Source organism: Myotis lucifugus, unplaced genomic scaffold, assembly GCF_000147115.1.
Source record: "Myotis lucifugus unplaced genomic scaffold, Myoluc2.0 scaffold_166, whole genome shotgun sequence".
Classification (NCBI taxonomy): Eukaryota; Metazoa; Chordata; class Mammalia; order Chiroptera; family Vespertilionidae; genus Myotis; species Myotis lucifugus.
The window spans coordinates 1,515,070-1,541,225 of NW_005871214.1; the positions used below are offsets into that span (position 1 = coordinate 1,515,070).

The following is a 26,156-nucleotide window of genomic DNA, read 5'->3' on the forward strand; positions in this document are numbered from 1 at the left end:
TGACCTCGTGCTGCCATCTGAGCTCAGGGAACCCATCAGTTCCTGCAGCAAACTCAGCACTTGCTGATCGAATGGCTTGTGGCCAGTCTGCACAGGAAGTGCAGGCGGGCCATCGGCCTTGTGATCCTCAGAAAGGATGCAACGTTTAGGAGAACTGATGAAAGATGTGAAATTGGTCTCTGACCCTGGAGTAAGAGACTGAGTGTTAGTAAATATCCTGAATATCCTCTCTCCTCACATATAAAAGAGAAATGAAGAAGAAGCAATGGAATCCTGTCATAGAAAACTGCTTGGCTGTCAATAATCTGTCTGGTAGATCTGGAATTATCTTAAGAGAGTGGACTTAGCCCAAACTGACTCATGTAGCAGGCTGGAGAACAGGTTGTGAAGAGGGAGACTGCCGAGTGATCACAGACTCATCAAAGAGGACTGTGGGTCCCTCACAGGGCCGTGATAATGGATTCTGTAAACATGCACAGGAGGCACGCTTTCTTCTTCATGGTTCCTTACCAGTGTGGGATAAACCATAGCAAGCTAATCACCCCACAAAGCAGTAGAAGACCCTGAACTGCAAAGTAACTATGTTATAGGCCAAAAAGTCCCAAGATCAGAATGACCCCTCCTTTTCCAGAAGTCTGTTGGGATAGTACTTCAGAGATTTAGACTCTAGACTAGATTCATTCCTTACCAAGTCAGAAACCTTTGGGTAACCAATAACTCAACTCCTCTGAGCCTCTCTTTCCCTCTTATTTATAAAACTAGAGGCCTGGTGCACAAAATTTGTGCATGGGAGAAGGGGTGTCCCTCAGTCTGGCCTGCACCCACTCCAATCTGAGACCCCTTGGGTGATGTCCGACTGCCGGTTTAGGCCCGATCCCAGTTGGACATCTCTTTCACAATCCAGGACCGCTGGCTCCTAACTGCTCACCTGCCTGCCAGCCTGATCCCCCTAACTGCTCTCCCCTGCTGGTCTGATCCCCCTAACTGCTCTCCCCTGCTGGCCTGATCACCCTAACTGCCTCTGCCTTGGCCCCACCACCATGGCTTTGTCTGGAAGGATGTCTGGTCTAACTAGCATATTACCCTTTTATTAGTATAGATAGAGGCCTGATACACAGGTGAGGGCCAGCTGGTCAGGTGAGGGCCAGCTGGTCTGCCCTAAAGGGGGTCCCAGCTGGGGGGCGTGGCCGGCCCGGGGGGGCGTGGCCGGCCCGGGCGAGGGGCTAAAGGCCATTTGCAGGCCATCCATGCCCCCATCAGGGTGGGTATCTCCGCTGGGAGCGGGACCGGCCTGGGTGAGGGGCTGAGGGCCATTGAAGGCCATCCATGCCCCCATTGGATGGGGGTCCCCACTGGGGAGCGGGCGGCCTGGGCGAGGGGCCTGGGGCAGTATGCAGGCAGGCCAAGCCCCTGACTTTGACCGGAAGGACGTCCGGAAGGTCTCCTGGTCTAATTAGCATATTACTCTTTTATTAGTATAGATGTGCCATGGTATTCACACTGGAAGTAGTGGTAGAATGACCTGCCTCACCTCCCAGGGATATTAGGAAGATCTAGTGAAAAGTGTGTAGGTGAGAGTGCCTTGGAAGGGCTAAGTGCTAAACAAAAGTAAAAGGGAGGTTCCTAGCTACTCTACTCATTCAAGTCACTTACCACCTTGGAATGAGAAAAAGAACCCCCAAGGGCTCTAGCTAGGTAGTTCAGTTGGTTAGCATATCATCCGGATACACCAAGGTTGTGGGTTCCATCCCTAGTCAGGGCACATATAAGAGTCAACCAATGAATGCATAAATAAATGGATCAACAAATCTATGCTTCTCTCTCTCTCTGAAATCCTCAAATCAATAAATAAAAATAAAGTACTGCACCGGGAATAGAATCAATAATAATTTTATTAAAAGAACCCCCAGCAGAGACTGTTACTACTGGCCAGACACCCTTTGCTGCTCTGTAATTGCCCATCCCTTTCGTAGTTAGAGGGAGGCCATGTACTGGCCAATCAAATGCGAGTGATTGATGTATGTCTTTTCTCAGAGAGGTGGTTAGGCAGCAAGCACCTCCTCCATCCACTCTCTACTTTGTCATGGCAACCTTAGCAACTACATTTTCCAAATGGCATAGTTATAAGATGGAAGAGGACTGCTGAACTTGCACTATATTTTATGTGAAGGAGAAATAAATATATCTAGCTACTGAGAGTTCAAGGGTTGGTCTGTTGCAACAATGCTTAGTAGTCATTGCTGTGATTCAGAACAGACATCTTGGTAAGAGACAGGCCATGTTCATTTAAGGGATACACAGAAGGTTATGTCAACCTTTCCTCTCAGGAGTTTGCTTTAAGTTAAGAGTTCTATCCATTCTGCTCAAAGCTATTATTCATTTTATTCATTGGATATCTACTCTTCTAGAGGGGATGAAACAAATCCTCCTAGACAAAAAAATTTCTTTTTGCTACAAAATGCGTTTATTTCCAGCCAGATAAAATTCCCCAACTGCATACATGGGTACATATTATAAGGTCCTTCTTTGATAAATGTCCTGTTTACAAGAGCCATTTCTAATTATTAAAATGCATACCAAACAAACATCTCCATCTCTTAAAATATAATTTAAATAAACCACTAATGTATAAGCCATAAGTCTGGTCACTGGCATGAGTGGCATGCAATTCTTCATGGAGGAGTCCAGAGCAACAATGAGATTCCACAAGTCAGCAGGCAACAAGCACCTCTAGTTCACCTGCTGACTGTGTGGATAGTTGCTGTGGGGCAGTGAGCCTTGTGTGAAAACAGTTGAGTACAGACAAAGAAGTATGGCATTTGCAACGTGGAGAGGCATTTCACAAAATGCAAACACCCTTCAGGTAAATCAATGGACTGTGGAATGAAAGCCTGGTGAATGCACATCTGTTTACACTAGCCCACTGGGCACTCAATATTGTGGCACCATCTCACTGGGCACTCAATAAATATCAAGGTAAGGATAAGAGAATAAATTGGAATGTTGTCTTGGTGCCCAACATCTGTTTTCAAGATTGAGCTTTAGGTTATGAATTTTTTGCATACCATATTTTTGTTTCTTCAGAGTAAATCATTCTATTTGGAAAGCCACCCGTTTCCTTATCTTTAGATTCTTCATTAGCATTTAGAGACTCCTTGCAGACTGCCAGTCTTAGGCGCTCATTGGCTTAAAGATTTAAAGAGCACAGACAAGTTCATACAAAGTCTTGATTTGTCCCTTGAAAATATTCTGTTTGGCTCAGAATATTCTCCAGGATCTAGTTTATTCTTCACAACTTCTCTCCTTTTGGTTCCTCTTAATATCCCAAGCCTGAAATAGCCTTGGCAACTCACAGGCTGAACAGTGTATTTCGTCATGAACTCTCATTTCAGTGCTATTTCCAGTGCCATGGCTCCTTCGGGACCTGAAATAGTTGCTCTCTTGAAGTTACGTCCTTTGGAGTTCACCACCTGCTCCCTGACATTAAGGTTCTTGCTCTAAGGCAGATGCTGGCGAGTTCCCCACAAAGGAAATCCCTGGAAAACTGGCATCCCCTTGTGATTCTCACATCACTCTCTCCTTCCATCAGGCTAAGGTTGCAATTCCGGAGACACAAAGGAAAAGTTTCTAAACTCATCCTGGTTAATCATTGGGAGATGTCCCTCATCAATTGGAGTTAAAACTGGCTCTTCTTTTATGAAGTCGGGGTCAAAATTACTGACATCTTCTCGGGATTTCTGTCAACAAGGAAACAAGGGTCAGATCACGCACTTGAGGACTTTGTCTTCCCTGAGCCTTAGCCCAGTGAGTTCAGAGAACTGCTCTGCCACTCACACTGTAGCATTATTTACAGTTATAACAATTATGATTACACAGCGTTTTAGAGCAAATGTACTACATTGTGTATAATTATGGCATTTGGTAACCACCAATTCACTCACCCCATGAAAATCTTGCTGAGTAAGGCCAGCCGTAGGCTGGGAGGCTAAGGGATTAACTTGGTCACCTGAACCAGCTGGCTCACTCACCCTTTCCTCTCCATTTCACTGAGGTGCCACTTCTCCACAGGCCTTACTGAGAGGCACACAAGCTCGTATTTGCCATTGGAGGCTGAGTTCACACTTGCCCCACTTCTTGTTTGTACCCAGGTCTGTGTGCTTGGAGGGATTTTCTCAGAAGACTTCTTGGAAACGCCGAGTTTAGGGAACAACGGCCTCTTCCTTTACCCACCTGTGAGATTCATTATGCCCAGCTGGCAGAGCTTCCCTTATCCCAAGGAAGATGGCAGGTGGGTGCCCATTAAAGGCAGTGGCTTTACTTTTGGGTGCTTGGTGTCCAACCCAGTAAGCTCTTCTAGATTAAGCTAATTGTGTGCTTGGAAATGCTGGTCTTTTTACATCTTTATAAACTATGCCAAAAAGGTCATTTCTGCTGCTATTAGACCTCTCACTGCTCTTACTTGAGTCAATGATACTTTTCTCTCCACCTCTGGAGCATCCCTCATCCCCCTAACTCTTGATCTACTGCTCGCCCAGCATCTCTGCCTTCCCGTGTGGCTCTCTAGACACAGAGCTAAGAAAGAGCTTATTTCTCAGACCAAGAGCTGGACCACCCTCAGGCAGGCTGCCCCACTCAGCTTGGGGAGGTACCTCTGTGCTCTAGGTATTTCTTCAGACAAAAGGGTCTTGGCCTGTTCTGGCCTCAGCTCTGTGCTATAGTAGCATGCAAGAGGCGAGAACTTTGTGAGAAGTAACCTGGGCACGTAGTGTCGACTCCGGGGTGAGGCTGCCCTGCCAAGTGTCAGGCTGAACTTCTGGTGTGGTTATCCCATGGGGAACCATCCCGTTGCTCAATAGACTTTGGTGGAACACTATGATATTAAAGAAAGAGGCAAGTCTGCTATGATGGGCTTGGACACTTACGATTCTGGGTCTGAAAGGTGGTTCCAGTTGGCGATGGTTCAGCTGGGCCCAGTCTATTTCCTTAAAGAAAGGATGTCTCAAGATGGCATGCTCGCCACCCTGAGTCAGGCTGCCCAAGCGCATAGTGGGGTTCTTGGTCATGAACTGCGAGAGAGGGGGAGAAAGAGAGTCGATCATTCAGTCATTTACCACAAGTACATCACAGATGGTGGACACCCGCTCTGGCAGGGAAGCCCCGTGAGGCTTTCGGGCTGATTTTGCTCAACTCGCTGAATTTTCCATCAAGGGCAGCACAGCCACGGTGAATCATCCCTTAAAGGCGCAACTGCTTGTATATTTACGGCCTTCCCCACTTCCATTTCAGACATGGCCACTAAAATAAAGCTGAAGGGTCCAGTTTTCTGTAAATACCATGTATTTTTCTTTCCTCTTTGAAGAAAAGAAACTCTTTATAAAGTAGTGAGCCTTTCTCCAACTCCGCAGTTGTAGACAGCCCACATCTTATGAATGGGGCTACTTTTAGGAACAGCTGTGCCATTTTTCTGAGACCCGACTGGCTGGCCAGGATTCCCGCTCTCTGACAAGACCACAGAGAGAAGAGTGAGAGCCATTATTTTGAAGATCTCTGTGAAGAAGCCGCCAAGGGTGAAAAACTTAAACGTTCTGTGTTCTGGCTCTAGGATAGACAAAGTTGGCCACTTTTCTTTAAGTAACAAAGATATCATAGTTTTAAGTGAAAAGTGTTTTGTTTTGTTTTTTCCTTCAAGATGCTTCCTTCTCCCCTGTTCTTCCATTTCAAAATGTTGAATGACTGAGACTCTTGCTACATGGGCCAAAAACTAAAACAAGCATCATCACACATTCAACGTGTGTATATAAGCCTCATATCTTTATGTCAATTGGGAAACTTTCTTGGGGCTGTGCTCCTGTCAAGATGTTTGGGCTAAATCTACTTTCACAAAATGGCCAATGAAAGGTGTTCTGATCACATCCTGACCAGGGACTATATGGGATAATTCGCTTTTCACGGCCAGAATGTGATTTTGGATTTCAAAGACCCTGAATCTAACTTAATTTCCCATTTTAAAAAGAAAATTGCCTCAGATAATATGTTTTGTTTTTGGTTTTAAATTTAAATCGCGTTATCTTTGAACAAATTTATGACACCCGATGACAGGCCCTGAGCACCCCTTTCCAGGTTTGATTTACGGGTACAGGACACAAGTGATGCTGTGTTCAGAGAAACTGCTTTGGAGTGGAAATTTCCAGAGTCAATACAAAGGCAATCTTGTGGAAGGTGCAGACGTGAAAAGATGGTGTTAGAGGTTAGAGGCAGCCGTGCTGCCACGCCAGGTGTCCAGCTGCAAAGCCTCCAGTGTTGTTTCAGCTGAAAAGGATCGTATGGAGAAAGGAGGTGGCAGCAAAAGTCCCTAAGCAAATCCGACAGGATGGGCCTCAGAAAATGCAGAAACAGCTTTAAAGGGGAGCCAATAAAAAGGGAAGACACGGACGGGGTTGACAAAGGATGCAGCCACAGGATTGGAAGAGGAGCCGGAAAGGGAAAGGAGCCTTCCAAGCTCCACGGGCCCAACCAGAGCAGTGGACTCTCCAGGCAGGTGCAGTGTCAGCATGGAGGCAGGGGATACATAGCTCACAGGTAACTGAGTTCTGTGAGAGTGAGGGGTTCTGCTGCGTGGGCTCTCCCCGGATGATGGGAGTATCATTATCAGCCGCTCAGCAAGGAAAGGGAAATGCACACATAAAGGAAACAGGTAGATTCTCTCCTTAGGAAGTCAATGGGATACCATCCTTGATAGAAGAGTAGTGTCTATTCTAAAAACTACCAAAAATCTGTGTTTCTAAAAACTCAGGATCCAAGGATGGGAGAACAGATCCAGATGGCTCTCTCTTTCCACTCTCTCTGAAAAACAATGGAAAAAAAAATCCTCTGGTGAGGATTAACTAACTAACTAACTAAATAAAATATTAATGGAAGTAGTAGCAGTAGTAATGGTATTTTTGTCACAGGAACAAAACCAAACCATTGAACATTTCTCAAGACCTACAGCAGGGGTCCTCAAACTTTTTAAACAGGGGGCCAGTTCACTGTCCCTCAGACCGTTGGAGGGCCGGACTATAGTTTAAAAAAAAACTATGAACAAATTCCTATGCACACTGCACATATCTTATTTTGAAGTAAAAAAACAAAACAGGAACAAATACAATATTTGTATTTGCATGTGGCCCTCGGGCCGTAGTTTAAGGACCCCTGACCTACAGTATACAGATTTGGGAGGTTAATGAGCTCAGCTTTGCATTTCAGGTATAGAGACATCCACATGGAGATGACTGGCTGTGTAAGTCTGGGTGCAGCCGGGGGTTAGAGAGCTAACCCTGAGACATCAACATCTGGTGAGAGAGCAAGAGCTAAAACTGCGAGGGCCACAGGATTAAGGAGAGGGAGAGAGAGTGCTAACTGAGACTGGCCCAGGCCTCAGACATTTTGTTTGGCCCATATCGTGTGTTTTAAAATACTTTTAATTACTTGCCACACATTTAAAGACTAGGAAATGTCTCATCACATAAAAGTCAAGTTTTCCAATTTCTCTTGGAAAATGGGATATTCTGGAACACTAGACCTTTTTCTGGATAAAAGTGGCCTGGGGTTGAACAGTGGCTGCCTCTTTAGAGGGCAGATGGGCCCTGGTCAGCCACGACCCACCACTCCTGGCTGGCTCTGCTCCCTGACTGGCATGGCTCCTGAGTCCTGGCCCAGAGTGAGAAGAAAGGCAGGGTGGCAGCGGGAGGGGCTCATGAAGAAGCAAGAGGAGAACAAACAGCAAGAAACAGAAACCTGGACAGGGATCATTTCAAGGAGGAGGTCACAGCCCCTCTATGACTACCCCCCTCTACAGATTCAGAGATGGGGAGTTAAGGGAACAGGTGACATTAGTCCCCAGCCTGAAGTCTTTCACAGGACACAGTGGTAGAGGTGTATAGGGTTGGGGACCACGGAGCTCGCTGCCCCGGAGCCAGGCACAGGACTCTCCTAAGCACCGTGTTCCTGCTGCTGAGAAGTTAATGGCATAATCCTTTCACAGAAAGCTTCCTTTATTTGCTTATGTCCCTAAGGGGAGCCAAATGCCAAGCAAGTTAACAATGTTTGAGCAATCATTTGTCTGTGTCTAAGGTCTACTTAAAATTTGCCTCACCTCAACTGACCTCCTTCCTGACCGTGGGCCCAACGAGAAAGTCAGCCAAGGCGGAAAATAAAGTGTCTTCGTGAAAGATTCTGGACACATTTACTGAAGGAGGCAGGATGTTTTCTAGGGTCAATAAAAGCACTTTACAAGCTGCAAAGAGTGAGGAGGCCCGGGTGGAGAGTCTGACTCCACCCCAAATGTAAGTGTCAAGCTGACTGGGAAGCAGGGGCCGAGAGCGATCAAGGATGCATGGGCTCATTTCCAATTCCCCTGCCTCCTGTGGCCCTCGGTGAAGTGGAATCTAACTGCAGGCGGCGGAAGGAATCAGAGGCACCCCTGACCTCAGAACGGGGCACTCAGCAGTTCTGTCAGGGCCACAGAGAAAGTCTGACCACAGGGGAGAGCAGTCAGCCACGCGTCTTCCCAAAAGAAGTTCTACAGTGAAATGTAAGAGATTGAGGGCAGGTTTGTAGAAGAATGCCCTGGGAAGCCTACCATAAACTAGGGGAACATGTAAAACATATAAGAGCTCCTCTGACGGTGAGGCTCTGCAGGTCCATGATCTGTGTCGGTCTACCAGTTGTATCGCCGATGAGCTTTGTGACCTTGTACACATTTCTTAACTTCTCTGGGCCTCAGCTTCTCCAACTATAAAGTGGGGATTTCCCTGTATCTCTGAAGGTTGCTATGACAAGTAAATGGGCTAATCCCTGTAAAATGCACGTCACCTAGAAGCCCTTGATAAACGGTCCTATCAGTAAGCATCTTGTTAAACCAGTTGTAGGTCCATCCTGTTCTACCTAAAGGCAGGAGCATGGCCTGAGAGACTGAGGGTCTGAGGTCAGCCTTGACCCTGAAGCTCATCTGGCTCTCTCTGTTCCTCCACTGTGCAGCCAGTGGAGACAGAACAAGGTCTGCTCTCACAGTCCCAGGCTCCAACAGTGGTAGTAATAGTCTCTGGGAAACAATTTTTGTGAAAGAACAGATTTCTAAAGACGATCTTAAAACAAGAAGACAAATAATACTCGGGTTTTAACGTGCCGTTGTATCTGCAGCAACAAAAGGAGGGAGATAATGAATGCGGGATGAGGGTGCAATGGAGCCATTTCCTTGTAAGTCTGGTGTCGGGCACAGCACTCCATGTCTCATGGGCTCGGTACACCGGAGGAGGCTGTGGCTTAGAGCTGTTGGATGTTCTACAGGATAGAGTTCAAACTAACGCTGTGTAATAATGTGTGTTGAGATAACAGGATCCAAATGTACTTTTGAAACTCTTTATAATGTAGACAATGGCTAAAAGTATTTTTTTTTCCTCTTTCAAAATCTGTCTGACTTCAGAGGAGGAGGACTAGTTATATAAATAGAGCCATCAGTCTAATAAGATTTTCTTCCAGGAGGGAGAACACACTGTATATTCTTTCTACTAGCTGGATTTGGCTGTTGGGCAAACAAAATGACCTTCTCCTTTCATTCGATTTCAGACAAAAGAGCAGGGAGAGTTAGCTGTTAGTGCTGGCAAGCCAGAGGGAAGGGAACTGTGCCACGGGACATGCCCATCAATATTCCAGGGAGACACCCTGAAATGGAAGAAGGCATTGTACGGCTCTACAGAGAGTCCTGGGGAAGGAGCGCAGAGAAAGAGCTCAGGACACAGAAGAGTGTATGGTGCACGGTATGGTGTCCAGCCTCAGCCAGCATGGGCGCACAACACGGGGTTGACAAAACGCATGCTGGTGTGTGCATGTTGCAGCTACACATGTCTGTCTTTTGCCACTGGCACAGACAGTCTGACCTAGTTAGGAAGACCCGTCATCAAACCTCCTTTCACACCCCTCCATGCCAGCTGTGGTGGTGAGGCACCGGCATGAGAATGACCTGAGCCAGTAGCACCATCCAGCTCAGAGCAGTGGTAAGAGGGAGAAGGACAGACATGTGAGTTAATGGACAGCATGGGAGGAAAGAGACACCAGGGCTCTGACTTGGTGTCGATAAGTCACTTTTCTATAGGAGAAGGCTGGGACCAATATTTCAACTTAAGATGAAGCTGATGAGAAACCATGGGGGATGGGATGGTGCTTGGGATGGGGGAGGATACATAATGGATTTTCAAAATAGCTCTGAGGAAACAAACTGTCATATTCTCAAGGACAGGTTATTATATACAATCGTTGCTATGGAATATTGGACAGGTTATTATACACAATCGTTGCTATGGAATATTAGAGGAGCCAAGAAAAGGAGTGTTGCTCTAGCTTGTTCAGAGTGGATCTGTGTGGAATAGACTAGGCAGGGCTGAAATTAGTAATCTGCACATCTAGGGCAGTCCATCACCCTGCCATTCTCACTGCACACAGAGGTCCCTGGTTTGGGCAGGGGGCAGCTGTTGGAGTGGGAAAGAGAATGGTATAGTTTTTATTTACCTTTATTTTTTCAATTACAGTTGACATACATTATATGAGTTTCAGGTGTACAACATTGTAATTGGACACTTATATACCTTACAAAGTGATCACCCTGATAAGTATTCATCTAACAATATGCATAGTTATTACAAGAGAGGGGTGGGCAAAAGTAGGTTTATGGTTCTGAGTATGCAAAAACATAGTTTATTCTTATATTATTAATTATTGTATTATTTTCCATACAAATGACTGTAAGCCTACTTTTGCCCACCCATAATATTGACCACATTCCCTATGCTGTACTTTACATTCCCATGACTTTTGTAACAGACAATTTGTACTTCTTAATCCCTTCACCTTTTTTATCCATACCCACCTCCATCTGGCAACCATCAATTTGTTCTTTATATGTGAGTTTGTTACAAGATTTCATTCTTTTTATGGCCAAGTAATTTTCTATTGTGTATATGTACCACATCTTTATCCATTTGTCTTTTGACTGGAACACTTAATCTATTTACATTTGAAGTTATTATTAATCGGTATATAGTTATTGGTATTTTATTGTTTTCTGGTTGTTTTTGTAGTTCTCTGTTCCTTTCTTATTCTCTTCTATTTTATCTTGTATGTTGATGACTTTCTGTAGTGTTGTTCTTGGATTCCTTTATTTTTATTTCTTGTATAAAATCTTACAGATTTTTGGTTTGTGGTTATCACATGCTTCATATATACCAAGATTATTTATACCAATCTATTTTAAGTTGCTCATGTTCAAACATATTCTAAAATTGCTACAAAAAAAATCACTACCATTTTTACTCACCCCTTCCCCATTTGTTTTCATCATCATTTCTTACTTCTTTTGTGTATATATTTGTATGTATCTCTTAATTTACTCTTGTAAATTACACATGATCTTCCCACTTTTGCCTTTTAGCCTTTGTAGTAGCTTTATAGTTGGCTGATCCACTGCTTTTGAGTGTTTGCTTTCTTCAGTGAGCATTTTTTTTCTTTCCCATGTTTTCTTATTCATATTTTTTTATCTTTTCTACTTAAAGAAATCCCTTTAATATTTCTTGTAATACTGGTTTAGTGGTGATGAACTTTTTTAGCTTTTTCTTGTTTGGGAAGCCCTTTATCTGTCGTTCAATTCTAAATGATAGCCTTGCTAGGTAGAATCATCTTGGCTGTAGGTTTATGCTTTTCATCTCTTCGAATATTTCATACCACTCCCTTCTGGCCTTCAAAGTTTCTGTTGAAAATAAGCTGATAGTCTTGTGGGAGCTCCCTTATAGGTAACTGCTTTATTTTTCTTGCTACTTTTAAGTTTGTCTGTCTTTAACTTTTGACATTTTAATTATGGTGTAGCTTGGTGTGGGCCTCTTTGGGTTCATCTTGTTTGGGATTCTGCATTTTCTGGGCTTATATGTTTATTTCTTTAACAAGGTTAAGAAAGTTTTTAGTTATTTCTTAAATAGGTTTTCAATCTCTTGCTCTCTGTCTTCTTCTGGTCTCCCTGTGATGCAATGTTGGTATGCTTGATGTTTTCCCAGAAGTTCCTTAAACTATCCTCCCTTTTTAAAATTCTTATTTTTGTTTGATGTTCCAATTGGGTGTTTTTCCACTTCCTTATCTTCCAGACTGCTGACTGGATACTCTGGTTCATCTAATCTGATGTTGATTTTCTCTAATGTATTCTTATTTCAGTAATTGTATTCTTCATTTCTGACTGGTTCTTTTTTATAGTTTCTATCTTTTTTGCTGAGGTTATTCCTGAGTGTATCTATTCTTCCCTTAAACTCATTGAGCATCCTACCTGTGTTTTGAACTCTGTGTCTGGTAGATGGCTTGTCTCCATTTTGGTTCTTTTTTTGTGTGTGTTGTTGTTTTTTCTGGAATTTTGACCTGTTCTTCATTTGGGATATGCTTGTCTCATTTTCGCTGACTCCCTGTGTTTGTTTCTGTGTATTAGATCTGTTACATCTCCTTGTATTGGCAGAATGGCTTTATGTAGTTCATATCTTGTAAGGTTCAGTGGTGCAGTCTCCCAGCTCACCTGAGCTAGGTGTCCCTGGTGTGGGTTTTGTGTGTCATCTGTTGTAGTTGAGCCTTGATTGCTGTTTGCATAGTAGTGGGAAGGACTGACCCTCAGGCTGACTGGTTGTTTGTAAGGGCTGGCCATGACTACAACAATAGGCTGTTGTGCAGAGTGGGAGTCACTTTAGCAGGGCTCTGGTGCCTGCCGAATCTGCCCTTCAGGTGTATCATTTGTGAGACTGGTTGCATAGTTCTTTGGTGTTGTTTGAAGCTGGCTACCAGGTATGTTGGTTCTGGAGCCTCTTAGGAGAGGCTCCAGTGTAGGCCAAGATCAGCCACTGTTTGTGCCTGGATTGGGGCCACCTAGTAGAAGATATAAAGTGATATGTGGTTTGTTGCTGCTTGTTCTGGGCTTAAAGGTGCTTGGGAGAGGCTATGCTGTGAATTGAGGCTGGCTACCACTAATGCCAGGCTTGGGACCCTTTGGTGGGTACCAGTGTGAACTGAGTCTATCCGCCATTTGTGCCAGACTTGTGGACACTGAGTTGAAGTTAACTTTCCAAGCCAACACTGGCCACAGCTCATGGTATGTTTGGGGCCACCTAATAGGAGTTACAATGCAAGTTGAGACCAGTAACCACTTGTGCTAGGCCTGAGGCTGCTTAGCAAGAGATAGAAGGCATGCTGAGGCCAGCTACTGCTTGTTTGGGGTTTGTGAAGCTTTGAGAGATTTTAGGAAAGTCTGCAGCATGAGCCTGAGGCGGGCTGCTTGTGTAGAAAAGCCAGTGGAAACAGCTTGGGCAGGTTGAGTTGGATGGGGTCTCAGGGAATCAGTGTGGTGAACTTGTTAGCCAGGTTAAGAGATCAGAAATTTGGTGCCCAACTGCACCTACTGTATGGGTGGGAGGAGGACTCAACAAAGGAACAATGGTGCCTGCTAGGGCTTCTGTCCAGGAGAGAGCTGCCCTGACCCTCTAGCCCTCACCCTGACTCTAGTCAATTCAGTTCTTCCCCATGTGTCCCTGGCACTTTTTGATCGGCTGCCCCAGGGCTGGAGCTCAGAGCAAGTGAGTTTGTGAGTAAGTCCATATATTAGGCCCCTCAAGAGGAATGCCTGGGACTCCAGCAGCCCTCCATCTCACTCAGACACAATTCCCACTGGTTTTTACAGACAGATATTATGCAGCCTCCTCTTCCTAGCACTGGTGCCCCAGGTTGGGGAGACTGGTGTGGCGTTGGGATCCCTCACTCCTCAGGGGGGACCTCCACAACCTAAATATCCCTCCCAATTCTCAATTCTTTTTTGTTGTTGTTAATCCTCACCTGAGACTATTACTTCCTTTGCTTTTCAGAGAAAGTGGGAGGGAGGGGGAAACATTGATGTGAGAGAGACATACTGAGTGGTTGCCTCCTGCATTTGGCCCGACCAGGGGTGAGGAGAGAACCCACAACCCAGGTACATGTCCTTGACCGGTAATCAAACTCACAACCCTTTGGTTCACGGGCTGACACTATAACCATTGAGAAACACTGGTCATGGCTCACTCCCAATTTTTTTTTTAAATATATAATTTTATTGATTTCAGAGAGGAGAGGAAAGGGGAAGAGAAACATCAATGATGAGAAAGAATCACTGATTGGCTGCCTCTTGCTCACTCCCAACTGGGGATTGAGCCTGCATCCCAGGCATGTGCCCTGACCAAGAATCGAACCTCATCCTCCTGGTTCATATTCATAGGCTGATAGTCAACCACTGAGCAACACCGGCCAGGTCTCCCTCCCAATTCTTAATTGCCACACTGTGGGTATGGGTCCTATTGTTCTGCCTCTCTGCCCCTCCTACAAGTCTTGTTGTGGCTTCTTTATATTCTTAGTTATAGGACTTCTGTTGGTCTGGTCTCCAGGTGGTTTTCAGTGATGTGTGTTCTATAATTTACTTGTAAATTTGATGTGGTCATCGGAGGAGGTAAGCACAGCATGTATCTACTCTGTCATCTTGACCAGAAGTCCAATTTCAAACCATCCCTCTTATTAAAGGATCTATAGTAACTTTCTGTAAACAGTGTTTGAAAAATCAGCTCTAATGGTCTACAGTGGGATCCTCTGCATTACTCCAGTCCAGTTTTCCCCTGCTTCTTCCTCCTCCCCCTGGCCGATCACCTTGGTTGCTCCCTTGAGCATTCCAATCTCTACCAGGAGGGGAGTAGGAAATAGAGAGCATCTAACTCACTACTGCTTTGATCAACTGCGTGGTGACAAATATAGGACAGTTGTGGCAAAAAGGATCTCAAAGTTGTGGTTCCGTCTTTGTTTGCAGAGGCAAACAGGCCTGCTGTAGACAATGCAGATGATGAAATCTGATAGGTGTGATGCCAGATAAACCCACACACGTACACACACACTTTAATTTCTGTAAAGCTTAGGAACAAAAGCACTCTATAATCTCCTCTGATGCTAAGTTTACGGTGCCTCCCGACTGACAAAGGTGACTCAGGAGAATGCCCCAAACTCCTTTCACCACTTGCTGAACCTGGCCACCTGTGTGTGCTCCGAGGAAGGGGCGTTGACCTCACCTGAGTCAGCACTGAGCCTCGTGATCTCTTCCAGGAGATGATTTAGCACAAAGGAACACTCATCCCAGCAGCCCTCGCCGTCCTAAGCTCTGTGGACTTGTGAGGACTTCCCCAAGTCCTTCTGAAGCTAGCTCTAGGCAAAATTTAGTGCCAACCACAGAAGCTTTAAAAGAAAACTATACATTTTCTTCTGTCATGATTATTAGTACTTTGGGATGATTTGGTAGTGCCAGTTTAGGAAATTCAGTGACATGGTAGCCAATTCAAAATATATTTATTCCAAAACCAGGTTAGAAACACCATAAAAATATCACCTTTAGGGTCAAATCTGGAAAGCTTATATCTGTTCTTTGCACAAGTGTGCATACTTTTTCTCTGGTAACTTCTGTGGATGTTGTGAGCTTTTATAATCTATTCTGTAAGAGTAGGGGTGGATATTGTTTGCTTTCAGAACACCCACATGAGAGCATTTAACATATATGTTTAAAGGGAAGATGAGAAATGAGAGACAAAAGGCCAAGGCAAGGAATAGTCTTCCCACTGCATTTTTTTTGAGTACATACTCTGGTTATTTTTAGTTGCAAGGCTCATTGGTTAATAAGTTGAGAAATATTTTCAAGTACAAGTCCTGGGCTGAAAGCTGTGTGTGAACTCCTTCTCCTGATTCTGTGTTCCACAGGGAGTATTCTCAAAAGCAAGGGCCTGCTCTTTATCCATGTCTATATGAAATGTTTGTACATCCATACACAAACAACTCAAAGGTTCCCCTTGGGGGGCAGGCGGGAGATGGGGAAGGGCCACGGTAGGAAAGTAATATTTAGTTAGGAGTCTTGACGTTGGGGAAGACACTGCTGCCCATTGGTTCAACCACTTTCTGTGGAATGCTGAACAAGAGCTCCCCTCACCCTGAATTCAGGAGATTCACTGACACTGCTACACCCATACAAAGCCCTGAGATCTTTGTAACTCCATGGTATGTTATTTACTATAAATGGTTATCCAGACAATTTCTACAGATATGGAAAATACTTTCCATTTAAAAAGGTAGGAAGGAATTCAGAAAGCATTTTCTTTTGAAGGAAAAAAAGTAAAATACCCAGCAGACAGCAATTCCAGTAACAGTCCTGACCTTACGTTCCAAAGAAAAGATCAGGAAATCTCAGGAAGCCACATAGGGATGACCTGTCCCTGCGGTACTGGTGAGAGCGGATGTAAAGGGCTGGCTGAGATATCTTGGACCTTTCCTGCTTCTTGGGTGGGAAAAGGCAGACCCAGCCCAGAAGAAAAAAAGTGCACAGGGTCGCAAGGGCAGCAGCTCAGGGCCAAGTGCACCAGAGGGGGCTCTCCTCTGTTCTATCTATTAAAAATCCACTTCTTGAGAAGGACTGTTCAAGGATATTAAAGAATAAGCATATGAAAACCACTAATTTTATCTATAGCATAAGTATAACCAGGATGATGTAGACTCCCAGTCCAGGACCTTGAGATTCTTACTGAGAATAAAAAAATGTAGCTGGATCCATCCCTACTGAAATATTTCATAATAAATTCAAAACTAAACTTAAAGACGTAGCTATATCCATAGCTCACATCATTTTTTCTGTTATATTTGTATTGTTAAACCATCTCACTTCATTCATAAAGGCTGAGTTCACTTTTTATACATCTACATGTGTGCATGTTTACATACATTTATATACATACATAGGCATGTATGTATACATAGACTTTGATTCATGTGTTAATTTTAAAAATTTTATCATTTATGGACATTCTCAAGCATATGTTAGTATGTATTCATCGCCCAGCCTTGCAAGTTATTGACACATGCCCAATCTTGTTTAATCGGTTCCTCCCTGCCACCCCTGGACTATTTTGGAAAAAATCCCAGGTATTTCATCTGTGAGTACTTCAGTCTATTTGATCCATAGTGATCTTTTAAATATGAAAGAGTAATCTTGTCACTAGTTCTTGCTTGAAATCTTTCAGTGATGAATCTTGGCACTTCAGATAAAGGTTAAACGCCTGCGCATGGTCTCCTGTGTCCTTCATATCCTCATCACTTTGTCCACCATAGTTCCAAACATTTGCTGGTGACACGTCAGCCACAGTTACTCAAATGGGCTTCTCTGTTTTCAAGATCTCTGCATGCGTGTAAGCCTGACTAACTTCTCTGCAGCCTTTGCTCTCAGCTTAAAACTCATCTCCTCGGGAAGGCCTCCCTGGATGGCCTTGCTTAGTCTGCCTGTTAGAGATTCTCAAAGTACCTCAGACTTTTTTCTTGTCAAATTGTACATATCTATATAGCTACTCATATAACTTCTTTTTTAAACATCTGCTTTCCCACTCCAACTGGACTGTAAATTCCATGAGGGCTGGGATGATGTCTGTCTTGCTCACCTCTGGCCCCCAGCCCCTTGCACAGCATGTGAACCTAGCAATCCTGTGGTCGCTGTGCATTGATACAGGCCTGTCAAATGAATAGGAGGGTCAATATCTACTTGGCTATTTGGATCCCACATAAGTGTCTTTGGTTTAGATAGAGAGCTCCTGGAAAAACAGAAATCCTCTTCTCTCCAGAACAAAAATCTAACACCCTCTCATGCACAATTCATAATAATCTTGATGTTGGCGAATTGTTCAAGGAGAGGATGAAGATAATGACACCTCTCAGCATGTTGTGAAATTACTACTCATAACTCAACAATACTAGTAACTGACTTCTGTATGGTGCAGGCCCTTTGAAAGTGCTGTCATGTGTACCACCTCATTTGAAGTGGGCATTGCAGGTGTTACCACCACCTTACATTACTGGAAAGCATGGCAGGAGTAGAATGAGGTTGAGGTCTCTTGACTCTCAGATTAGTGCGTGCTCTCTCCATTCTACCATCTGGTTCACGTCTCTGGGCCTCAGCTACATCTCTCAACCAGGGATGTGGACCAAATATTTTAAGGATCTGCCCTCTCTGAAATTCTGTGTTTCTAACAGTCACCCGGCTCTATGAAGTTATGGGTAGACACGTTAATTACAATCCAAAACTTAGCAAGCATGACCTCCCAATGGGTTTTAGGACTATGCAGGACACCATCCAATGAAGTCAATTTTCAACATGAGAAACTTTGGAAGTCACCAAACTCATAGAACCCTGGAAAGACGCCTGAAATCTGTGTTTTTAAAGAAAACAGTGTGCTCTCCTTGATCTGGAACCGTACAACAAAATGAAAGCTTGTTCAGAGTCCTTAAAAATATCTCAACTTACTCAACTCCTAGCACAGGTACATCGCATCAGCCCACAGTTATCTGGCCTAGGCCCACTTGTTCCTACCTAGCTAGTGCTACTCAAAAGTTATGCAGGTACCAGTGTCTGTAACTCATGTTGTAAAACCACTGGCCTATTTATCACAAGTAAAACTGTAGACACACTGCAGCTATAAATGTTCATACAACATGAAGTCATTCCTTCCTAACCTTCTCACTGAATGCTCTTCCACTGTCAGTCACCCTTAAACACTGACGTGTCCCAGGCCCCATCACCCTCTTCATCCTCTCCCCTCGTCAATATCTGCTCCCATCTCACTGCCATGCTCAAGTGATCAGCTCCAGCCCTGTGTGACCAACTATAAGGTATATACCACTTTCCACATGTCCCTTCAAAGTTCCCATGTCCTAAACTCATCTTTCGCTGCACCCACCCTGCATCTAACACTCCACGTCTTTGAACACGCCTCTGAGGCTTTGCACACATTATTTCCTCAGCCTAGAATACTATTCCCCCACTCCCCCCCTCATCAACCCTACTGAACCCTTAATTTTTTCTCAACACCCAGCTTACATGCCACTTCTTTGGTCTTGTCCTTATATCACCTTCCCTGTCCTTGCCTCCAGAGATAGTTCTGATCATTTCTCCTTGGCAGCGAGCTAAGTATTTGTTTACATGCTCTCATTCCTACCAGACTGTGGGCAACATAAGAAGCCATGTCTTTTCATCTCTGCATTCCAGCACTAAGCACAGGCCAAGCAAAGAGAAGGCATCGGACAAGTATTTGCTTAATTGAATTAAACCAGGATTCTAGTGTACTAATATATCAGTTTCATCTTCCAGGGTTGCAGACTCATCTCAGGTCAATAGAATGATAATTATTTCTGGTATTATGGCATTATTTAAATGTATAATCTTTAAATAATGCTGTAACATTATTATCATAAGCACTATTTCCTACTTTATTGAAAGTTAAATAGGTAACAGATTCATGATATGTGGATAGTAAGTACACAGCATTCTAGTAGCTTCCTTCAGTGGCTTATGTTTTTGGTACAATAGAAAAGAATCCCACCAGGGAGTGATTTAGGTGCTAAAAACGTGAGGCTGAAAGGTTAAAAGACACTTATTAATAGGGAGTGGCTAGATGTAGTCTAACTCGGAACCCTGGACTGGGAATCAGGAAAATCTGGATTCTGTATCCCAGGGTTTTGTGTTTTGTTTTGTTTTTAATTGCTAAAGGACAAATGTATGATTCCACTTATACAAGGTACCTGGAATAATAAAATTCATAGAGACCAAAAGTGAAATGCCAGGGGCTGGAGGGAGTTAGTGTTTTTTAAGGGGTATAGAGTTTCAGTTTTGGAAGATAAAAAAGTTCTGGAAATGGATGGTGGTGATGGTTGCACACCATATGTATGTACTTAATGCTGCTGAACTATAGATTTAAAAATTGTTAAGACAGTGAATTTTATTCCAGGACTGCGGTTCCTATAGGAGGAAATGCAGCTGCTCCATGGGCCTCTTACTGAAGCTCCCAACACCACTGACACCTTTCAGGAATGAACCAGCTGTTTAAAGATCTGCCCTGGTATTCCTCTTGACTCCCCATGCACACAGTAGGTGGTAACACATGATTTTGGAACTCAACTAATGTGGTTATAGAATGGACCAAGTGACATGTGCTTTCTTATTTTCAACATAAAGCCATCAATCCATCTTTCTTCCTCACTTCAAAATAAGGCTTCCAGTACAGTGCCTTAAATACACGCAAAAAAACAAAAAAACCTTTTCCAACATGATGTATTGTATTACCTCACTGCACCTGAATCCTGGGTTGGGAACCTGGCTTGCAGAAGGATAATATTTCTCACCTCCCAGCACTAAGGGAAAGGGCCCTGGGCCCTGCTCCTTGGACACTGCCGGCAGAAACACAATCGATAGCGCAACACACTGGGAATGGTGGTCCTGGGACCCAGCACCTGGACTGTCCTGACTGAAGGGAGCATCACCTCACCTGCACTAAAGCCACAAGTGCTAGAAAAGCTGGCGATCTGGCAGGCAATGCTACCTACTGCCATCATAGCTGGCTCGGGAAGAGCTATTACATGAGAGAGGACTCTGTTTCTTTGATTCTACAGATGAAAACACGTATCTCCGTTAAAGCTGGTAGCTGACTGGTGGGAGGCTCTAAGTTTAAAGAGACAGAGAATCCCTTCCAGGAAGCTGGTTGCTGGAGGTCGGGAGCTGGCTGGGTAAGCCACACTTACAGATTTCAGGATCCCCGTGGCATCTTCATGGAGCCATGTAGGGTAGACCACTTCGTCGTTCAGTATGGCCTCGAAGAGGTCGTCTTCGTTCTCAGCCTCGAAGGGCGCATGGCCACAGAGCATTTCATAGAGCAGCACGCCCATCGCCCACCAGTCCACGGCGGGCCCATAGAGCATCTCCTGCAGGATCTGTGCAGAAAGAGGGCAGCATGAGAAGTGCTCCGCGTATCTGATTAACAAATGTGTCCTTCATAACAAGGGAAAAGAAAGGATTAGGAAATATCAAAGTAAAATAACGGAGCTTCCTGTGTTGACATGCATGTTTCATTCTATCTCCAGAGAGGGTGGCCTGTTTTTTCCCTGTGGTCAACTCTGAGGCCACTTCTCATCCAGGTGATCAAACATGTGTGACCTGCTTAGGCCAAGGCAATGCATATGCACATCCGGAACACAGAGGGTTTGGGAACTACAGCTATGTGAAAGGAAGGAGGCTGGGCTCACTCACTCGTATGGGAAAAAGTCAAGAGCTTTCCTTTACTTCTGCTAAATGGGGCTGGGATCAAAGCACTGAGTAGAGACAAGGAGAAGATACATGGCTGTGAGTGGAGCACCTCTGTGCTTACTCAGGGCTAAAGCCTAGAAGCAACTGCAAAGTTTACCCCCAAAAATCTCGGACTGGAATTCTTATTTAGAGGAACTGAGGACATTTTTAGCCACCACTCAGCCAATGAGCCATACAGGAGTCTGGAGGCATCAGCTTTCAACGCCGCCCACAAAGCCGCAGCACACAAAAGCAGCCTGTGGCATTTCTCATCAGCTCCTGTAGAGCCCCGGTACCCGAAGCACTCACCTCTGGAGCAATATAGTCGGGCGTGCCGCAGAAGGTTGCCGTGGTGACACCGTTACAGATCCCCTCCTTGCACATTCCAAAGTCTGCTAGTTTACAGTGACCCTCATGGTCCAACAGCACATTGTCCAGTTTCAGATCCCTGGAAAAAACAAGGACCAGCAGTGGTAGGGCAGCCAGGCCTGAAACCATCCACCTGGAGGAGCTGGCTCAGGGGATGGGTGATGGAGCATGAGCACACACTTCAAAAAAACCCCAGACTTCTTTGGGTTATCTCGATAAAAACATTTAGATCGATCACAAAATTGGCTTCATGGTCCCTAGGAGATGGTTCCCTATGAATGGGTAACCACATATAAAACGCGGGCTGCCCTTTAGAAACTGAGGGCAGAATGTGACTTTTCCAGGCTTCCCACTTACCTTGTACCCGAAGGACATCCACCCACTCCAACCCTCCGCTCTGGTATCTCTCTGCCCACTGGAGTTCACTCAGTGACCATCCAGGAAGCAAGTGGCCACCGTGTGCCAGGGACTGCGATAGGCATCAAGAGAACAGATGTTCTTTATCCCTAAGGACCTCACTATGCAATGGCGAGACCAATTTTGCTAAACTCTAAGTCCATGAGGAGGCATCAGGTTGATGTGGCTCACCACTGTGCCTAGCATAGTGCACTCACTAAAAGGAGAGGGAGAGAGAACTAACTAGTATATAATACAAGTGGCATGATGGACGTCTGAGCCAAGTGCTATGAGAGAAATACAAGACGAAACAATTAATTCCTTCTAATGGGAGGAGAGAGGGACAGTGCCACAGTAGACATAGTCTGCCAGACAAGGAAGAGGTATAAGGTCAGCATGGGCGGGTGGATGGGGCAGGGAGGCAGGCACTGAGGTATGATGTGTCGGGAGGCTCAGGAGCCGCACATGGTAGTGAGGCTGGAGAGACAGCCAGGGAACACTGGAGCCATCCAATGCCAGGGATGGAGAGGAAAGTTAGGTCTAGATTACGAAGGCCACACTAAGGAACGTGGAGGCCGCGCTAAGGAATTCTGATGTTTAGATATTAAGCAAAAGGGATCTACGGAAGCTCTGTGATTAAAGGAGTAACAGATTCCCAGGTGGACAGAAAAGATTAGCGAGAGACGGCTGAGTCAGTTCAGGGAAGAGATGTTAAGACCTGAACTGGGACAGTGACAAATGGACTGGAAACTGAGGGGTCAGTCAGCAGCATTTTCGAGAAAACACAACCAGTATGGCGATTTGACGACCACTTGGAGATGGAAGGGGAGAGGAAGCAGAATTGAGGATTCCTGTGCTTCTCTCTCAGACGCAAGGGTTAGTGGGGACGTTAATAACCAGGAAAAGGAAAAACAGGAGTAAGAACAGGGTTTGCTTGGTTGTACCCCAGGTACACAGGAGCCTCAAGAGGCCCAGTGGACTATGCTGAACCCAGGACAAAGGCACTCTGCACCCTTCCCCCAACCTGTAGGAGCAGAATCCACTTCACTTGAGGAAGTGAATTCCCAGCAGCAGAACTGTTTGGTAACGGGCCTCAATGGAGACAGGAACACAGCTGGATACCGATCAACGTCTGCCCATCAAAGGTGCACTGTCCTGAAACACCCGGCCCAGCAGGGCCTAGCACCATGCGCATTCAGGCACCAGGCCGGCTGGAACAGCGTCCCGTGCACTGCCACAACCGCCAGGCTCACCGGGGAGAGGATGAGAGAAGCAGCCTGGCCTATTGGGTGACACCTCTATGCTTTGCTTTTCTAAGGAACAACACACTCAGAGGCAAACCATGCGGCCTTATCTGTGAGGAGGGAGCTGCACAGCCAGGAGAGATGCTGGGTGCCCTCCCTGTAGGCTGGGGGGCTGTGCTGTTGGGGTGGTGGTGTCCCTCACTAGAGCATCTTCGGTAGCCACAGCTGACTGTGATTCTGCTTCCCCTTCGAGGTGGGCACTCATGGTCCTTTCTCCTCTCCCTGCTCCGGTGGTGTGCTTGGCCCCAGGGACAAGGCTGGTCTCTGTCCAGCCCGGGATCACGTTTCCGCTGGGGGAGGGAGGTGATGACAGACCTGACGGGACCGGTTTCCACTGTGACCTGGGAGTCTGACCACGCAGGTCTGACAGGGAGAGGTCACTGTAGGACACCCAGAATGAAAACAAAGCCCTGCCTTCCAGGAATGCCTGATAAGGGAGGTGAGAGCAGCAGTTTTCTTGGCACAGGCCAGTGAGAACACAGACCAGAGCTCCTCTCTGCTCCGGGCAGCCGTCTCCCTAGGTGTGAGGGGCGTGAGGAGAAGGTGTGTTGGGTACCTGTGGGTCCACTTCAGAAAAGCAAGCCTTCTCCGCCTCCAAACCAGACCCCGCCCCAAACCGCAAAGCAGTCTCCTGCACCCTTCTGCACGTAGAATCCTGCTTCCCACACAAGCTTTCCTTCCCCACTGCCCGCCCCTCAACCCTCACCCACAACCAGAGCAACCTGTGGAATCACAGGAGCACAGGGCGGGGCTGAAGAGGACTGTGGTCATGTGCGCAGGAGTGAGGCCACTGCCCGGAGCGCTGGCCCTCAGGCCTTCAGAAGTGGTTTCGGACTCAAGGCTCTGGCTGTCTGGCTTCTCTAGGACGGAGGGCACATTACAGACGGCTGGACAAGGTTAGAGATTATATATAGTTTGTGGCCCCAGGAGAGGCAAGGCTGTGGGGGATCTGAGCCGGCTATATCAGCACCCTGGTCTAGCCCAGCCGTCCAGGCATGTGTGGACCTGTGCCCAGAGCATTCTGACTCTCTCACTTTGCCAAACAAGGTTACAGAGTTTCTGAGTTTGCCTGAAGCCCTTATGCCTGCTAAGAGCCCGGGAAGGATATTCCCAGGTAATAGAAACAAGTGCTAACAGAAACCCACAATGGTCTAAAAGCTGACCTGCGGTTGCTCAAGCCAAGTGTGTGACTAATAGCCCAGGTAAGAGGCTTGATGGCTTATTACTCAGCTGCTGTCATGGGTAGCAGGCATTGTTGCAGGAGAGAAAACTGCTTTGCAATTAGTTTTGTTTGTCGCCCGTCACAATACCTTCTGCACAGAGAAGTCTGCACAGCCTCATTGCTCAAGAGACAGAGCTGAGCAGTACCGGCGATGCAACTCATCCTGGGCACAGGATGCCCGGGGGCACAGAGGCACCGCAGTCCTGACTTGTCAGTCTAATTTTAGGCATCCCCAGAACTGTACCAGCCCCGAAGCAAATGCCACTGCTGGTTTCACAGCGGGTGTGATCCAACAGGACAAACCCCTCAAATTAGGATCCCAAGGGAGTTTGATTAAGAACATGATACAATCCCAGGTTGTCAGTTCTACACTCAGTCCTGCTATCTCACACCTCCACTGTGAGGTCTGTCCTGATGTCCCCAGACATTCAACTCTGCCCCGAGAGTGCCCCATTCATGTCTCTAGGTCAGCATACCCTGCAGTGCATTCCGGAAGGCTCTGTCTGAGCACCCTCTCCCCACTTAGCTGGGGCTGAGCCTATTCCTCCCTAGCTCCAGCTCGGCCTTGCAGTAGGCGCTGGCCAATGAGAGAAACATGCGCATTTCAGTGAGCAGCCCTGGCCAACTCAGAGCCTGTCTTATTTTTAGGGAAAGGGAGGAAATTCTATAAACCTCACTGGGACCTTTGCTCCAAGTATTCAACTTATAGAACGCCATGTGCTTTGTCCCTTAGAGATGGATTCCGGAGGGAAAAGAAGAATCCTGAAACATAAGTTCAAATTACTCACTTTAGGGAAGCTGGGGCCAGGGAAACTGCTTCGAGAGAGGCAATTAGAGCCAGAGGACCCCAGTACTAACCCTGACTTGCATTCAGTTGGAAGAGAAGGGCATTGAGAGTATCCGTCAAACAGGTCCAAAGGTTACAGAGCCAAATATAGCCATGCTCAGCTTCCGCTCTAAGGATAAATCGTTATCTTCATTTTAAAAAAAAAAGGCAAGGAAAGTCACCCTATGACTCCTAACTTTGGAATATTCAGAGGTCAGTTTTTGGCTTTGGCGTTCCTCAGCCTCCTATGCCAATATCTAACTGGCAGCCAAACTTAAAAGGCCACACTACAAAGATTACAAGTCCACACGGGGCACAGGCTCAGATCCCCAGATGCCAAATGCACAGTTCCAGGCTCATTCTTCATGAACTCATTCAGCACCCCGTATTTAATAGCTGCTATGCCTTTTGTTGAGCAAGCACAGAAGGGCAGAGGAGCTATTTTATCCTCCCTGGTCGCCTGAAAGGTTCATTGTTGTTGCTGGGTAATCAGGGTTACTTAAAATGCCCAAATGGTTTCAGAGAGGATTCCCAAGTGGGTGAAGACAAAGGGAATTCAGAACCTGTATTTATTTTGTTTCCACCTCGAGCTACTCTAAGAGTCATAAAACAGAATGACACCAGTCTTACTGCTCATATCAGTGACTTCCAGAAGAAATAAACGAAACTAAGTTGAGAGCTGGATCCTTGAACAAGAATGAATCCATGAGGCTATTCGGTAACTATTTTAAATGTATTTTTAAAAGTTTTTATCATGGAAAAGCTCAAACATACACAAAAGTATAGAACTCCCACAGTGATCACACAGCCTCAGCAGCTATGAATGCATGC

The 26,156-nt window shown here is 45.7% G+C and overlaps 1 protein-coding gene across 2 annotated transcripts in view; it reads right to left on the reverse strand.

The window, feature by feature from the left end:
• Positions 1 to 2,441: 2,441 nt before the first annotated feature.
• PRKCH (protein kinase C eta) overlaps positions 2,442 to 26,156 on the reverse strand; it is a 218,856-nt gene continuing 195,141 nt past the window's right edge. Inside the window, exons 11-14 of one of the 2 annotated variants that reach the window (XM_006096032.3) lie at positions 21,518 to 21,656; positions 20,668 to 20,856; positions 4,923 to 5,066; positions 2,442 to 3,737 (exon numbers count right to left, since the gene is read on the reverse strand). In XM_006096032.3, the coding sequence (XP_006096094.1) occupies positions 3,591 to 3,737; positions 4,923 to 5,066; positions 20,668 to 20,856; positions 21,518 to 21,656 (619 nt within the window). In that variant the 3' untranslated portion in view covers positions 2,442 to 3,590. Of the gene's footprint in view, positions 3,738 to 4,922; positions 5,067 to 20,667; positions 20,915 to 21,517; positions 21,657 to 26,156 lie in introns of those variants that run through there. The other variant, XR_002831026.1, reaches the window with a different exon arrangement.